Source organism: Falco punctatus, assembly GCF_963210335.1.
Source record: "Falco punctatus genome assembly, chromosome: 14".
NCBI classification, from domain to species: Eukaryota; Metazoa; Chordata; class Aves; order Falconiformes; family Falconidae; genus Falco; species Falco punctatus.
The window spans coordinates 20,162,227-20,176,184 of NC_137594.1; the positions used below are offsets into that span (position 1 = coordinate 20,162,227).

General features: G+C 36.8%; 2 protein-coding genes across 5 annotated transcripts in view; both read left to right on the forward strand.

The window, feature by feature from the left end:
* DUS2 (dihydrouridine synthase 2) overlaps positions 1 to 6,064 on the forward strand; it is a 26,483-nt gene extending 20,419 nt beyond the window's left edge. For all 4 annotated transcript variants that reach the window (XM_080364771.1, XM_080364770.1, XM_080364772.1 and 1 more), the window contains 4 exons: positions 2,346 to 2,489; positions 3,625 to 3,712; positions 4,338 to 4,411; positions 5,571 to 6,064. In XM_080364771.1, coding sequence (XP_080220897.1) covers positions 2,346 to 2,489; positions 3,625 to 3,712; positions 4,338 to 4,411; positions 5,571 to 5,808 — 544 coding nt within the window. In that variant the 3' untranslated portion in view covers positions 5,809 to 6,064. The remainder of the gene's footprint in view (positions 1 to 2,345; positions 2,490 to 3,624; positions 3,713 to 4,337; positions 4,412 to 5,570) is intronic.
* A 139-nt stretch (positions 6,065 to 6,203) lies between these two features.
* NFATC3 (nuclear factor of activated T cells 3) overlaps positions 6,204 to 13,958 on the forward strand; it is a 104,543-nt gene continuing 96,788 nt past the window's right edge. Inside the window, exon 1 of the mRNA XM_080364755.1 lies at positions 6,204 to 6,473. Within this exon, the coding sequence (XP_080220881.1) occupies positions 6,461 to 6,473 (13 nt within the window). The 5' untranslated portion in view covers positions 6,204 to 6,460. The remainder of the gene's footprint in view (positions 6,474 to 13,958) is intronic.

The following is a 13,958-nucleotide window of genomic DNA, read 5'->3' on the forward strand; positions in this document are numbered from 1 at the left end:
TTAAATTTTCCCTTTTTCATGTGGAGTTTTATTTATGACAAGATATTTGTTTTGAATGAACACTTAGAGATAAACTCAGAATAATTTATGAAGGTCACCCATATGATACTTAAATATATTTCTTTCGTGCTGCTTTTCATACCTGCAATACCCTAATGGATGCTGACAACCGTTTTGAGGAAATACAGTAGCTTTAATGAGTCTTTTCATCCTGGACACCTGAAACAGTCTGGATGAAATTTCTCAAAGGCAAAGACAGAAAAGGAAGAAGGAAAGTTTGAGAGAAATCATAAAATAGACATGTGATTAAAGAAGTCACGCAGGATGGAGGGGAATCCAGTTTGGACCCATCCCAAACTGAACAAAATAGAGGTCTGAGCTTGCGTGTGTCATATCCATGTTGTGTGCTGTAATTATCCTTCTGATGGAATGGAAGGCAAGAGAGTCTCTTTGTTTTTATGAAATAAACAGTCTGAAACTGTTATGTGTATGAAAATGGATAGAAATGTTGAAAGCTTGAAATATTTTGCAAATGGAGTTATTGTTTTCCAGCAAACCCTAATCAGCATTCTGTTCATGTTCAAAATGAATGGAAATGCCTGCAATCCTTTTGCCATTTTGTTGTGATTTATCAGTTTTGGCTCTCTATAAACACTGTCATCCATGATTGTTTCATTACAATACAATGAAAGAAATTTGTATTTTATATATAAAAGGAGCTAGTCTTCATTATTCATAATTATAGGAGCAGTGTAATCCATGAACAACATTTAAACTTTGCAAGTTACTTTTTACGTTGCAGAAGTTAATAGTAAGTTACAGTACTAAAAATCGTTCATCTATTTTGCTTATAATTTATCAATTTGATTAGAAGAGATATAGTCTAGATTGAAACTGAAACAATCTTTTACAACTTCAAATAAATCTTAGCCAAAAAGGTGGTGATGTTCTCTAATGAATGAACAGTAATGCGTAGTATGTAAAGAAAATAAATTGTGAAGTAAGAGGCAAGCCTTTAAATAGGTAATTAGAAGAGTAACAGTTTATACACATAAACACTGGATAGAGGTGTAGTGTAAAACTTTTGGGTTTATGTGCTATGTGTAACAATTCTTTAGGGGCTTCCAAAATTGAACATAATCGGCTTTTGTACATGTGATGCAATACCAATTTCAAAATCGGCTTTAGCAGCGTGTGTGCATGACAGCAGGACAGAGCCACTTGAAAGTTTTTAAAACTGCTTTCTCTCAGCAGACTCAGTTTTTTAACCAATTTTCTAAACAGCCTGTTTAATGTCCAGCTAACTGAAGAACGTTCAGTTATCTAATATGTAGTTACATATACATCTTCAGACAAAAAATGTTAGTACTGCTGTCTCCTGGTGGTGATGGGATGTTACAGCCATTAGGGGTTTTAACCTCAGTACTCGGTGCAAGAGAACAGCCTGCTGCATTTCAGGCAAAAAAAATGTACGTAACAGTACAAAATAAATTATCTTCTAGAGGCATCAGTTAGCATTATTCAGCTTCATTGCTTTTCCACTTAGAGCATTGGAGATGGCTTTGTGGCCAGAATTGTTTTGTTGTTGAACAGCCTCCTACTATGAACTATGCTCTGCTACTATGCTCTCCTACTATGAACTGCTATGAGGGTTCTCGTAGCAGTCAGAAATTAAAAGTTTTCTTTTGCTGCAGGTTTTGTTGTTATTTGTAGAAAATGAATGCTCTCAGTTTTTCAAACTACATGCAGCCTGCCATGGATCTGAAATTTAAAAGGATTTGAGGCTTTTTCATTTGACACAAATACTAGTTGTTTCCTGCTTTGTATTGGGGCTTGTGAATAATGCTCTGAAGTCAGAAAATCTGAGTTTTTAAGGTATTTTGATGTTATGGTGTTTATTGCTTATAGTATTTTTAAATACTAAAATTAGGAGAAGAATCTCTTTTCTACTTTGCATTTGTGTTGCCCTTGTGGAGCAGATGCACCAGGAGTCACTTGGAGATGCTCTTTGCCAATTCATTCACCTGCAAGTCAGTAATTGAGCTAATAACTTGAATATTGCAGGACCTGTATTTCTGATTGATTCTGCTGGGCTTTCAGGCTATAAGTTGAATATATAGTGCTGGAAATGAGAACATTCTTTTTCTACTTGTAGCTCAACCGTGTCTGATAAGAATTGGAGGAGAAACAATATAATCTCACTGTGCAGAATATTGCCATACATTCATGTAATTCTGTGTACACATATACTCTATTTAAATGCAACTGATTTCTATACTTTTATCATAATATGATACAAAAAATTATAATCTGATCTCTAATACAAACAAATTCTGTTGGAATAGTGAAGTCTTTGAAATGGCTGACTTTTATGAAGAAACAACAGCTGTTTTTGAAGCAAAGAAAGCATCATTAGAAACTGAGACACAAGATGAAGATGACCAAATGGAAGATCCAGATGTAATAAAAATGGCTGTTAGATTTGACAAGTAAGCACGCAAATTAAGTTTTTCACTATCTTGCATCTGTAAATAAAACCTGTGAATGTGACAAAGCCTTAAAGTTTTTTTGAATATAACAGTTTAAGTATCAGCTCTTACTGAGTGGATTTTTATGAAGGAATTTATGTACATCATGACATAATCCCTAGCATCACCACTTTTCCTGTGCTGTTTGGATGTTGTAAGGTGTTCTTCAGTTCTGGGCTTCCTGAGACTGCTGAATTCTCTCAGTTAACATATTAAAAGTGCTGAGCGATTTAAAAAAAAAAAATTCAAACATCTGTATGTAGAAGAATGTGAGTATATACAAAGATAAAGACTTCAGTTATTTGTAGTGAGATTTAAATAAATACTTTTTATGACCTGCACAAACTTCATAATACTCTTTTCTAAGCAGATAAAAATATGTGCTCATCTGCAGTCTTCTAAACGTGTTCCACTAATAAGGTATTCCTTGACAAAGTAGTTCATGGAGTTATGTACAATATTCTTTTAAGTAACCTTTGATAATAATCTGTGAAGCCTATAGATTTGCTCTTACTTTCCATATTATACCCACGTTTGTTATTCTTGCTATTTTTGCTATTAAGTCTTTCAAACAGCTCAAGAAGAGGTGTGATATAAAATGCTCCTCAAATCCAGTCATAATAGTATTTCTGTTTTCTGCTAAATACAAGGGGCTGTAGTTCCATGTCAGTAACTGAATCAATGACAACTGCTCCTTTTTATTTGATAACTCTTTCATAACAGAAGCAGCTTCTTTTCTTTCTTCTAGTGTTTAATCTTATGTTATTGCTTATAATAAGCAGTGTCAAGCTGTATCTCTCTTCTGTGTCATATATTTAGTTAGCATCTCCTTTCTGGTAAGTATCTTTTCTCTTGTTGTAATACTACAGAATGTGAATGTTTGGAAAGAATTAATAGACAAGTTTACATTTTATTTTAGATGTTATGTCAGACATATTACTTGAATTATCTAATAAGGAAGCAGCGTTTTTCTCATAATTTGAGCTGTAAAATTAAACCACAAAGTATAACTGGTAGAAGTAGTATAACAAGCAGCACAATTTGTTTTAAAATAGAACACTATGCACAGTGGTTGACCACAAATTTTTCTGTCTAGGCGAGAATATCCACCACAGATTACTCCAAAAATGTATCTTCTGGAATGGTGTAGGAAAGAAAAGCATCCTCAGCCTGTTTATGAAACTGTGAGTCAATGAAGAAACCCTTTCAAACCTCTTCCTCTGCATTGTTTACGAAATTGTCTAATTTAGGACTCAAGGTAGTGAAAAATTCTGCTTACCAGACTGGCATAGTTTTTGAATAGGCAGCTTCAGAAATAGTGATACACATATATACGGAAATAGCAGCTTATTTTATTAGAAAGTAAAAATTTAAAAGTCAGTGTCGCTTTTATTCATGTATGAAAGAAGTTGCTGCAACTGCAAGTGATTACATAGGAGTCCACGACAGACTTTCTTTTAGTACTTCTGTGATTTAAAGAATTTGGATTCAGAATGTTTTCTCTGTTGTTGCACACTGTTATAAGGAGAAACTATACTGGACAGGAGCAATTGCTTTGTTAGATGGGGACGTTATTTGTTGTTTGGGTTTTTCTAAGCAAAAAGATTTGCAGCTTGAACAGCTTCTTATTTTTTAATCTTAAATACACAAGGTTAAATTTCTGGTATGAATTACAGTAATTTTGAAGGTGTTACTTGACTGTGGTATAAAGACAAGAAAAACAAGGAACCTTGGCAATGTTGTTTGTTCTGTAAATGACATGATTGTTTTTTGACATTCCCCTTCCTTTTAATTCTTTTTTTTCTCCAGGTTCAAAGACCACTGGATAAATTATTTTGTTCAGTAGTGACAGTAGCTGAGCAAAAATACAGATCAACTCTGTGGTAAGCTATCTTTAATGGTTTTAGCAGCTGTATTGTAATTGTTTCTGAAATGATGCTTAAAACTTGCATTGAAAGGGTACTCCAGTTTATTCCAGTTGACTTTTATCAAAGTCAGCTAAAAGCTACCTTCTAAAGCTACTCTGGGAGGGAGAAAGGATTAAAAATTTCTGAGAAATTATTGTGACAAGAAGTAAGATTTGGCATAATCAAGTAAACAGTTACAGATTTTAATTCACATAGTATATTGGCCCACAAAGGGGAGCAAATAGGAGACCTGATCCAGCTGTGTCTGTGAACTGCTCAGAAACTAACCAAGGGAGGTGGAGGGGAAAATGTCTTCAGCCACTACAGCAGATCCATTCTCAATAACAAGTCACAATAAAGTGTCTTATGTACAGTGAGGCAGAGGACAGTTTAGTGGCTTCTCAGAGATCACAGTTAATCAACAGTCTCATCCAGGGCTGCTCTAAAATTTCATGACAGCATTTCATACAATCATGTAGTAATATTGGAGTTGACTTCAGGCATTTACACCTAAGTTGATCTTGATTTAACTGCAAAGCTAGAGCTCAGCATTGAACATTTTAAAGAGGACAAATGCACGCAACAGTTACTGGTGTTTGTACATCCTGTTCAGAGACTTTAGGAAGTTAAGCTCAGCTGATATGAAACTTTGCAAAGAAAATGGTTTTCAAATGCTGAATTTCACAAATGTATAATCTGCAGTCCCTGTTGGAAATGACAGAACTTTTATTATTATGGAACAGTTGCTGCTTGAGCCAGGCTATCTTTCAAGAAAAATGAGCCTTCAAAACTCAGTTTTGTTTAGTAATTGTATTTGTAAAAGTTAACTTTCTGAGGATTGCAGTCACTTGGGCCAAACACACCTTGACTTTATAACTTTGAAATGAAGAGTGTTTGAGACACAAGACATGACAGAAGCAGATTTTCTAGGAATATTACATCAGTAGTGATGCACCAACACTGATGTCTAGCAAGATTCATGTGATTAACTGACGTATTTTTTTGTTCTGCTGTGAGATGACTACAAATGCCTTTTATTTCATGATGTTGCATCAGAGACAGGAAATTGATTGTCTCTTGGCAGTGTAGAGACTTGTTTCTACTTTTACCTGTGCTCTATCTGCTTGCTCTTCAGGGACAAGTCAAAGAAACTAGCAGAACAGGCTGCAGCTATTGTCTGCCTGAGAACATTGGGTGTCCCAGAGGGAAAGCTGTGTGAGGGTGAAAATCACCTGATTAACAAACGCAAGAGGGAAGATCAGGAGAGCTTGAATAACAGAGACCATGGAGAAGACCTTGCTGAGCCTTCCCATAAAAAAGCTAACTTTATTGAAGAAACTTCTGACATGAATGTGCCTAAGGTACCACGATAGCATGGAAATTAGAGGTTTCACACCTGTGCCGCTACAGATTAGCTCCTGTTTGTATATCTTGCTGTTCACATTTCATTTGGATTCTCTCAGAGACTGGTAAATTCCCCAGCTGTAAAAATGCCAATGAGATGTTTACTGTTCACCACTCATGGTCCCTATGGTGCCTTTCAGACAGGATAAATTAGCAACTTGATTTTAAAGAACATAAAGAGTATCCCAAATAATAAATTTTTAAAAAATATCAAATATTTTAAAAGCAATTTTGTTGTTGGTTTTATTACCTATTTTTTATTTTTAAGAAGTCTGCAGTGTGCTGGTATGAGATGCATGAATACATCGTCCACAAGCAGATGGGTTTATTATGGAACTATGTAGTTAATCAGAAAAATTAATGTAGGAAAATATTAGTAGCCAAGTAGACATGATTTTGTCATGCATGTCTTGCAAGCTTTATTGACATCAAGAAAAAGGTTTTTGCAGGGAGGAGGACTTAGAAATTATAACAATAAGCATGAAAATAACATTCTTCTTTCATAATTTCTTTTACAATTTACCCTCCAGAAATGTGACGATAGAATTAACCATCCTTTCTGGGTCTTAGGTACTACAGTTGTGCCTTTCCAGTAAGGAGTTGGAGCCGAGCCTGGTAGCCATGTTTTTGTTGAGTGAAGGTACTTGGAACTTGGAAGTTCTAGTATATGTCTACACGTGTATTAATTGCAAAAGCAGGCATCCAAATACAGCCTTATGTGTTTGTTCTTGAAATGTAACCTAGTTTGCCTCAGTATTTAGCTGTTTGTGATACTGGTGGTCTTAATCAAAAGTACATGTTCTCTTCTTAAATTTGCCATCATCATAACTTACTATTAAGGTAAACCGTAAGTACGTGCTGTATGCCAAGAGAGGATGCAGATCCAGTCTGATTTCATGTCAATCCAGCTGAGCTTGTCCGATATAAATTAAAGTTTTGAATCTCCAAAAGAATGTTCTAATGGATTAGGAGAATTTAGGGATTCCGGTTATTAATGGGGTATTGAAGTGGTGGTTTAGTATCCCTCAACAGGGTGAGAGATCTTCAGATTATCGGTTCCGGTCTGAAAACAAAATGGCAGAGATACCATGCCATGATCTCTATAAAGTATTTTGTATTAAGAACATACAAAATATAATTCATTTGGATGTAGTTCATAAATAGTCTTCCTATTTAAAAATCTGAATCTTCTTCCTCAAGTGATAGTGCTAAACCATTCTTTTACAATAGAAGAACAATATCTCACCAAATAATGTTCAGGATTGTGAAATTAAATAGATGTGTCTTCATATTTAATACGTCTGCTGTTTAGATCAGAGTAATTTATAGTAAATCTGTGTGGTCTAAGAAGAAAGTTTTTTCTTGTTCATTTTGTACACTGCAGTAAATGCAGTTAAATATACTTATATTTGCTATAATTTGAGTGCTAGAATTTTACTCTGAAGGAGCAAAAGAATTAGCAGTATTAATCAGAAAGTTCAGAAGCAGCCATTTTGCTGTTGTGAGTGCTCTCTTGTTTTTGTCAGGACTCTTCGGAGCCATCATAGAGTAACAGGAAAAAAAAAGTGATTCTTAGATCCTGCTAGAAGTATGGCTTACAAGGTCTAATATCGTAGAATATTTGAGCTTGGAAGGGACCACTGGAAATGGGAGCATCTGGTCCAACCCCTGTGCTCAAAGCAAGGTCAACTAGAGCAAGTTTCCCAGGAACTGTGTCTAGCTGCATTTCACATCTCTCCAAGGACTGAGGCTCCATTGACAACCTTTCTTGGCAGCCTGTTCCAGTGTTTGATCGCACTTGTGGTAAAAAAAAGTCGGTTTTTTTCTTCTTGTGTCTACATGGACTATCCTCTATTTCGGTTTGTGCTCGTTGTCTCTTGTCCTGCCGCTTAGAAGAATCTGGCTTCGTCTCTTGTCATCATTGTTTGTCTAAAATTAAAATTTAATCTTTGGATAAAACCCAATTATTATAGGTGGTGGTGCTTGTGTGGACTTGACAGCAATTACTATGGGTTGCTAGAAATTACAGTGGATTGGGACCGATTTGTAGAGAAGCCAACCATAGGAAGTGTGTAGTTTCTGTTTTGGCTTATAAAAAAGCCCCCCGCCCCCCCCCCCCCCAAAAAAAAAAAAAAATAATTAATCAATAAGGAGGAATTCTGCTACTGCTGATATGGACCTCTTTCAGAAAAGGGATAGAATTATTCAGTATAGGAGCCAAGGCCTTCATAACAGTATTTGTACCTTTTCTTTTTTTCTCCTGGTGTTTTGTCATGTGATGTGAACGTGCATCTTTCCTGACTCCTTAGCGGGGTGTAGCCTATGTAGACTTTTCACGTTGTTTCTTTCCAGCAATTGACTTAAAATGCAATTCAGAGCACATGTTTATTGTGAGAGATAGGTGACTCCAGGGGCACTTGGGAATGTGTAAAATTCAGTTTTATGATGAACATCTGAACAGATTTCAGCAGTGTGCTGTCAGAAATTCACATGGAGCTGTAGCTGAACATAGTTACCTAAAAATCTGAGGTTGTGTGAATACCCTAGCATGTAGATGCTTTACTTGTCATCTGATGTTACAGAATGTGTGCCTTGGTTGTGTTGATGGAGAGAACTGGAGAATACTGGATATATAGTCCTCTGTGAGCTGAAACAAGTACTATATTAACACTAGTCTGCAAAGTATATGTATTGTATTTATATTAAATCAAATGGGTGCTAAAAGTTTGGGGAGGGGTGTTTCTGTTTTCTGATAAGTTTTCAAATGTTTTTAAATGTTTTTAAATCCTTACTTAAATTCTTATGTGGTACCCATGCTTGCAATTACTCCTTCTAGTTCGTTGTAATAGTTGTATACATTAATGAGGCCGTCTGTGCTGTAATTATGGATGGCCATAGCTAGGCCAAACAGAGCATGTGGCGATGAGAGTGAGGAGTCACTCTGTTGGAATGAGCATTCAATGCTAAATATAGAAGGGCTGTAAATTCTGGCAAATGGCTAGAAAGCACAACGTGTTTGGCACCCTTGATGAGTTTCAAAAAGAACTAAAGAAGAGTTGCAATTGTAATATATGTGCGTGTGCATGTCAGAATGTTTTGAATTAATGACTTTGTTACATACTTTCATTCCTCTCAACTCTGTTACAACTCACGTGTGACTTACTGTCCTACTTTGATATTTCAATTCATCCTAACCAGTTCTATAGATAGGATAATTGTATTTGCCACGTACGTTCCCTTCTCAGCACTGGTTTTAAAGTAATTACTTTAGTGACTGGTACTTTCTTTCTAGAAATTGTTCTATTCATATTAGTTTTAAACCTGCAAACTACACATGTGACTCATCTGTACGAGTTTCTCCTGTGGTTCTCTTTTCTGCTGTACCTTTCATAAACAGAAGGTGGCAGATTTATTTTTTTTTCCCAGAAAAATATACTGACTTCTACAGTATTTAACGATCCAGCCGTTGCACTTCTGCATTCTTGCATAGGGTGGCAATTGAGACCACAGTTGGGTTGGAGGATGTTTAGCCTCACTCTTCAGAGAACTTTTTTTTTTTTTTTTTTATTGTGGTGTGAATGTGATACTTGTCAATACTAATGAAAGCTATGCTCTATTTTAAGTATTTGCTTAGTGAAAATGTTTCACTATTAATCCTATGGAACTCAGTGAAGCAACTGTTTTTTTTCTGTCACAAGGCTACAGCAAGCAAGCAACAAAGCAGCTGCGTTTTTGTTTCTTTATACTGATGCTGCAGAAACTATTTGTAACCATACCTTGCAAAGCGTGATCAGTGGGTACGGGGAGAACTGTAACTTGTCCTCCCTGTAGCGTACATGTACGCATGTGAATGGGAATGCAAAGACATTTTTACTAGCCTTTTAGCATGGATGTGCTCACTGTGGGGCTACCTCCAGGGCCTTGCTGGTTGGAATGCTTTTTGGAATGTCCCGGGCTCTGAGCCCAACCCCACCCTGGAATGCGAGGTTAAATGTTGGCGGTACCAATACAGAGTTTGAATATCAAAATCCTAGAGTTCCCCAGTACTGCAATTTCAGAAAGCTGGCAAGTGAGCCACATGTCAGCTCAGCTGCTCTCTGATTCAAAGTGTGAGCATGCCTTGGGTTGCTGGGGGAGGAGGGAGAGGTAAGGATGTTTTTTGTTTTGGTTTGGTTTTACTTACTCTTTATGACCTGCAGAAGGGCATGCTTTTCAAAGACCTTAACTGGCAAGATTGCAGGAGGTCCCAAACAGGTGTTAACTAGAAAGAAGTCTAGAACTAGAAAGAAAAAGCATTTTTTTCACTACTTCTTTAATCAAATCTACAAGCTCAACATACTTGAGAACTGTTGATTCTCTAAACAGGAGTCTGCTTATATTTGGACTCCGAGTCAAGAAGCTATGTCAATGAGGTGGCCTGTAAGGCTTAAGTTTCCATCTGTACCATGGCGCAGGAAGCCAATGTTTGAGGATTTTATTCAGAGTTTCTGATGACAAAGCTGATGAAAAACACTAAAAGTAAGACCCAAAGCCTTTGGTGAGGAGGGAGTGCCTCATGTGTTGTTAAACAGCAGTTGCCTAGGTCAGTTAAGGAAAAGAATTGATGAGCTCCAGAGGGAGTCTAGTCCAGTCATCCTTACTCAAAGGAGCACTAATCTCAGTGTTTTTATGAGAAGAGGCTTAAAAAGTATACGTTTATGGTGTTCACTTAGCTCCCAAATGAAACTGTGTTGCAGGAGTTAATGTGAATCTGCCTGTTAAATATCTATTAGTTAAATAAATACTTCTCCCTTGCCCTGGCATGGTGGGAGAATCTCTGTTTTCCATTTTTAGAAAGTTATTGTCTGAGACATAGCCTCTTGTGTGAGTTTACAAAGCACGGTAGTACAAATCTTTCACTTTACTGCTTTTAACTTATTTTTCCTTGATAGTCTCCATACATTTTTAAATGCTTCAGCGTGTCGTTGTTTGCTATGAAAAATTAGCTTCCTGTTTAACTACCTTTAAAAATTATTACTTGGTGATTGCAATTGAAGTGGTTATAATCTATCTATAGTTGTGAACATGGGGTTTTGATTAGTATTCTATTATGCAGAGCTGACAGAACTACATTTGATATAGGTCTTCAATCTGTACTTTTTAGCAGTTTTAAAACTGTACAAACATTTTACTGTTCCTATTTAAGTTTTTTTGTTGATTTGTAAGATTATCTGTGCAGTGTTAAGATGCTGTATGTGCCATGCATGCCTGTATACTTGCCACAGCATTCTATGCTCTACAGATGTTAGCAAGGATTGTTAGTATTTGGTCATAGGTCTTTATGTTAAACAGAAACTGCTAAAATGGTTTCCCTAATTGTGGTCTGAGAAAAGCGAGAGTTACAAAGATAGTAAACTAAAAGCTAGTACTTTTTAACCTTTTTAAATGTCAAGTGTTAGAAAATGTTCTTTTGAAAAATTTTGAGAAAAACAGAAAACAAAGAAATTAGGCTGTAATCAAACTTCTTTGGGAAGCTTCTCAGTGACTTATGTGATTTGATTCAGCGCATACTTATTTACTTAGAGAAAACTGTAGTAGTTAATTTCTTAAGTTTCTCAGGCAGCAAAGACATGAATGCCATTTAGTACTTTACTGTTTCACTAGCTGTCTGAATCATTATAAAATTTACAGCAAATTTCCTGGCCATCTGTGTATCTGCTCTAGTTACGTGCTCATTTAAGTCCCAGGCAGCAAACAATTTAAAAGCTGAAACCATTGTCATCGTTTTCTTCTCACTGTGCTGAAGTAGAGCCAAATCATGGACACCAGACAGAACACAAGTAAACATGTCTGGGTAGAGGTACCTATATGAACCACAAAACCCATGAGATCTTAAGAGTGTTAAAAACAATATGGGACTGTTTCACTTCAGCAGAAGCGTGCATTTATTTCCCCTGTATGGCATATAATGCTGGGGTTTTTGTAATTTTTTTCCAAAAGTTAATTGAACATTTAGTGTTGAGATCCTTAGGTGAGAGGGAATGGCAGATGGAGTGTCTGCAGGGACATCAGAATCACACTATTTCAGAAAGTTGGAATATTGAGACTGCAGGGTTAAGCCACTAAATCACTGTATAGTTAGACCGTGATGCCTACCTGTCATACCAGTGACATTGTAATTCTAGTTTACTGTCTTGTTGCCCTGTGACATTCTCTTATTACAGTTGATGCCCACTTTCATATTTTTCTCTGCCTAAGCATGGAAAACAGTTGTAGTGCTTGCAATGTTTATAGCCCCTAGGCCATATAAATACTGTGTTATGAATGCAGAATTAATAGAGACTTAATAAATTATCTTCTCTCCCATTAACTTTTATCAGCACGCCAAATGTTGCAGAGCAGACTGTAAAATCTGTGGCAGTTTGCTCACTGCTATAGGTGCCAGACTATGCAGTGTGACCCGAGATGTGTGCATATCCTGTAATGGCAGTCATGCTGGGGTGAAGGGATAGAGGGGACAAAAAAAAAAAGGAAAACTAGTCAGTGACATCTTTCTGTGCAATAGTACTGGTTCAGCATTCACCCATAGATTCAGCACTTAGCCACTTTCCTCATGTTGCTATTCAGTATTTAAACTGTGAGTCCACAATAGAAGGAATCTCCATTCTGTTAGAGACAAAATGTCTAACACACAATTTATTTAAAATGATGCCCTATGCCACTCCATTACAGACAGAAACGGAGCTCAAAGTACAATGGAAGACTGAGTTTCCATTTCATTTCTTCTTACAGAGAAACACACTGAAGACAAACAGATTTGTTCCACCCCCACTTTGTTATTTTTTCATACATCTTAATTTTTTTTTTAAAAAAAAGTAATTTAGATGAAAAGGAGATTTTCCAGAAAGGGTTGATGTATTTCCATGAAAGGAAGAGCTAACATCATCCTGTTAAAAACATCTCGTATCTTCACCTATCGCTGCTAGCCTGCCATTATGCGTACTATTTCCCCCTCAGCCCAGCCTGTGAATTCAGCAGATCGCCTGGTCGGAGAGAACATGTCGCCCACACAGTTCACTCTTTTCACTTCCCCTGTGCTTTAGAACCCCACGTGCATGTTGTCATTGTACTGACGTCTTGTACGGCCCGACAAAACCAGACAATAATGATGTTTCTGTGTGAATGTGTGTATGAAAAGCGAACACTCTCCTTTACAAATTTTACAGGGTTTATGGGAGCCAAACCTGATCCTCGAGCCGTGAAAACCTCCCCTCTGGGAAAATAAGAGAGGTAACATAGCAATCTGGTTTTAGGACATTCTAATCCTCTAATTACATTCTTTCAAACTGGGTACCTGGGGCCAATGCAAAATGTTTATGTTGGAAGGCCAGAATTCTCACCTAATTCTGTAGTTTATTCCTGCTGGTTGCAGAGATAAGAGTGCCTGTCAGCAAATAGGAGGGCTATTCCTCAGTTTCTCAGTTTAGTATGGAGTGATACCAGGGCTTTTTTGGTTTGTTTTGGTTTTTGTTTGGATTTTTTTACAGTTCTAGGATCCTAGGATCATGGAAAGCAGCTAACTCTTCTTGCTTTAGTAAGTTTGGTTAGCTTTTCTATAACTGACTCGAACTGATTTTCACTAAATACAGCTCAGCCTTCAGGGTTTTCCTTAACTTTTAATAGATTTTGGGATACTGACAAAAGCTAATCTTAGCTTATTGAGGCTGCTTTTCACGCAGGTCAGTGTGGGTGGGGAAGAGAGGGTTTTCAAATAGTAATTCAGAATAGTTTCTGCTCAGTTGTTTTCTTAGCCTCACTATGCTAAAGTTAGCTTTTGTAAATACCATTCTTTTCTTCCACCTCAATATTTAGAGTAGGCATGTTGAGCTGACTGATCTTTTTATCCGAACATAAATAGTCACCTTGTTAATCCCTGAATTTCCACTGCAAGCTTTTCTTGCATCCCTGGATGAACTAAAATGAATTTGGGCTTCAGCTGTTACACCTGAGTTACTACAAAGGTATTGTGCAGGTGTTGACTTCCATTCAAGAGGGCATTTAGCTGGAATGACAAAAAAGGTGTATCTGTTGTCTTCCAATTTTTGCCTGGCAATGATTGCCTCTGTAGGCAGAGATCATT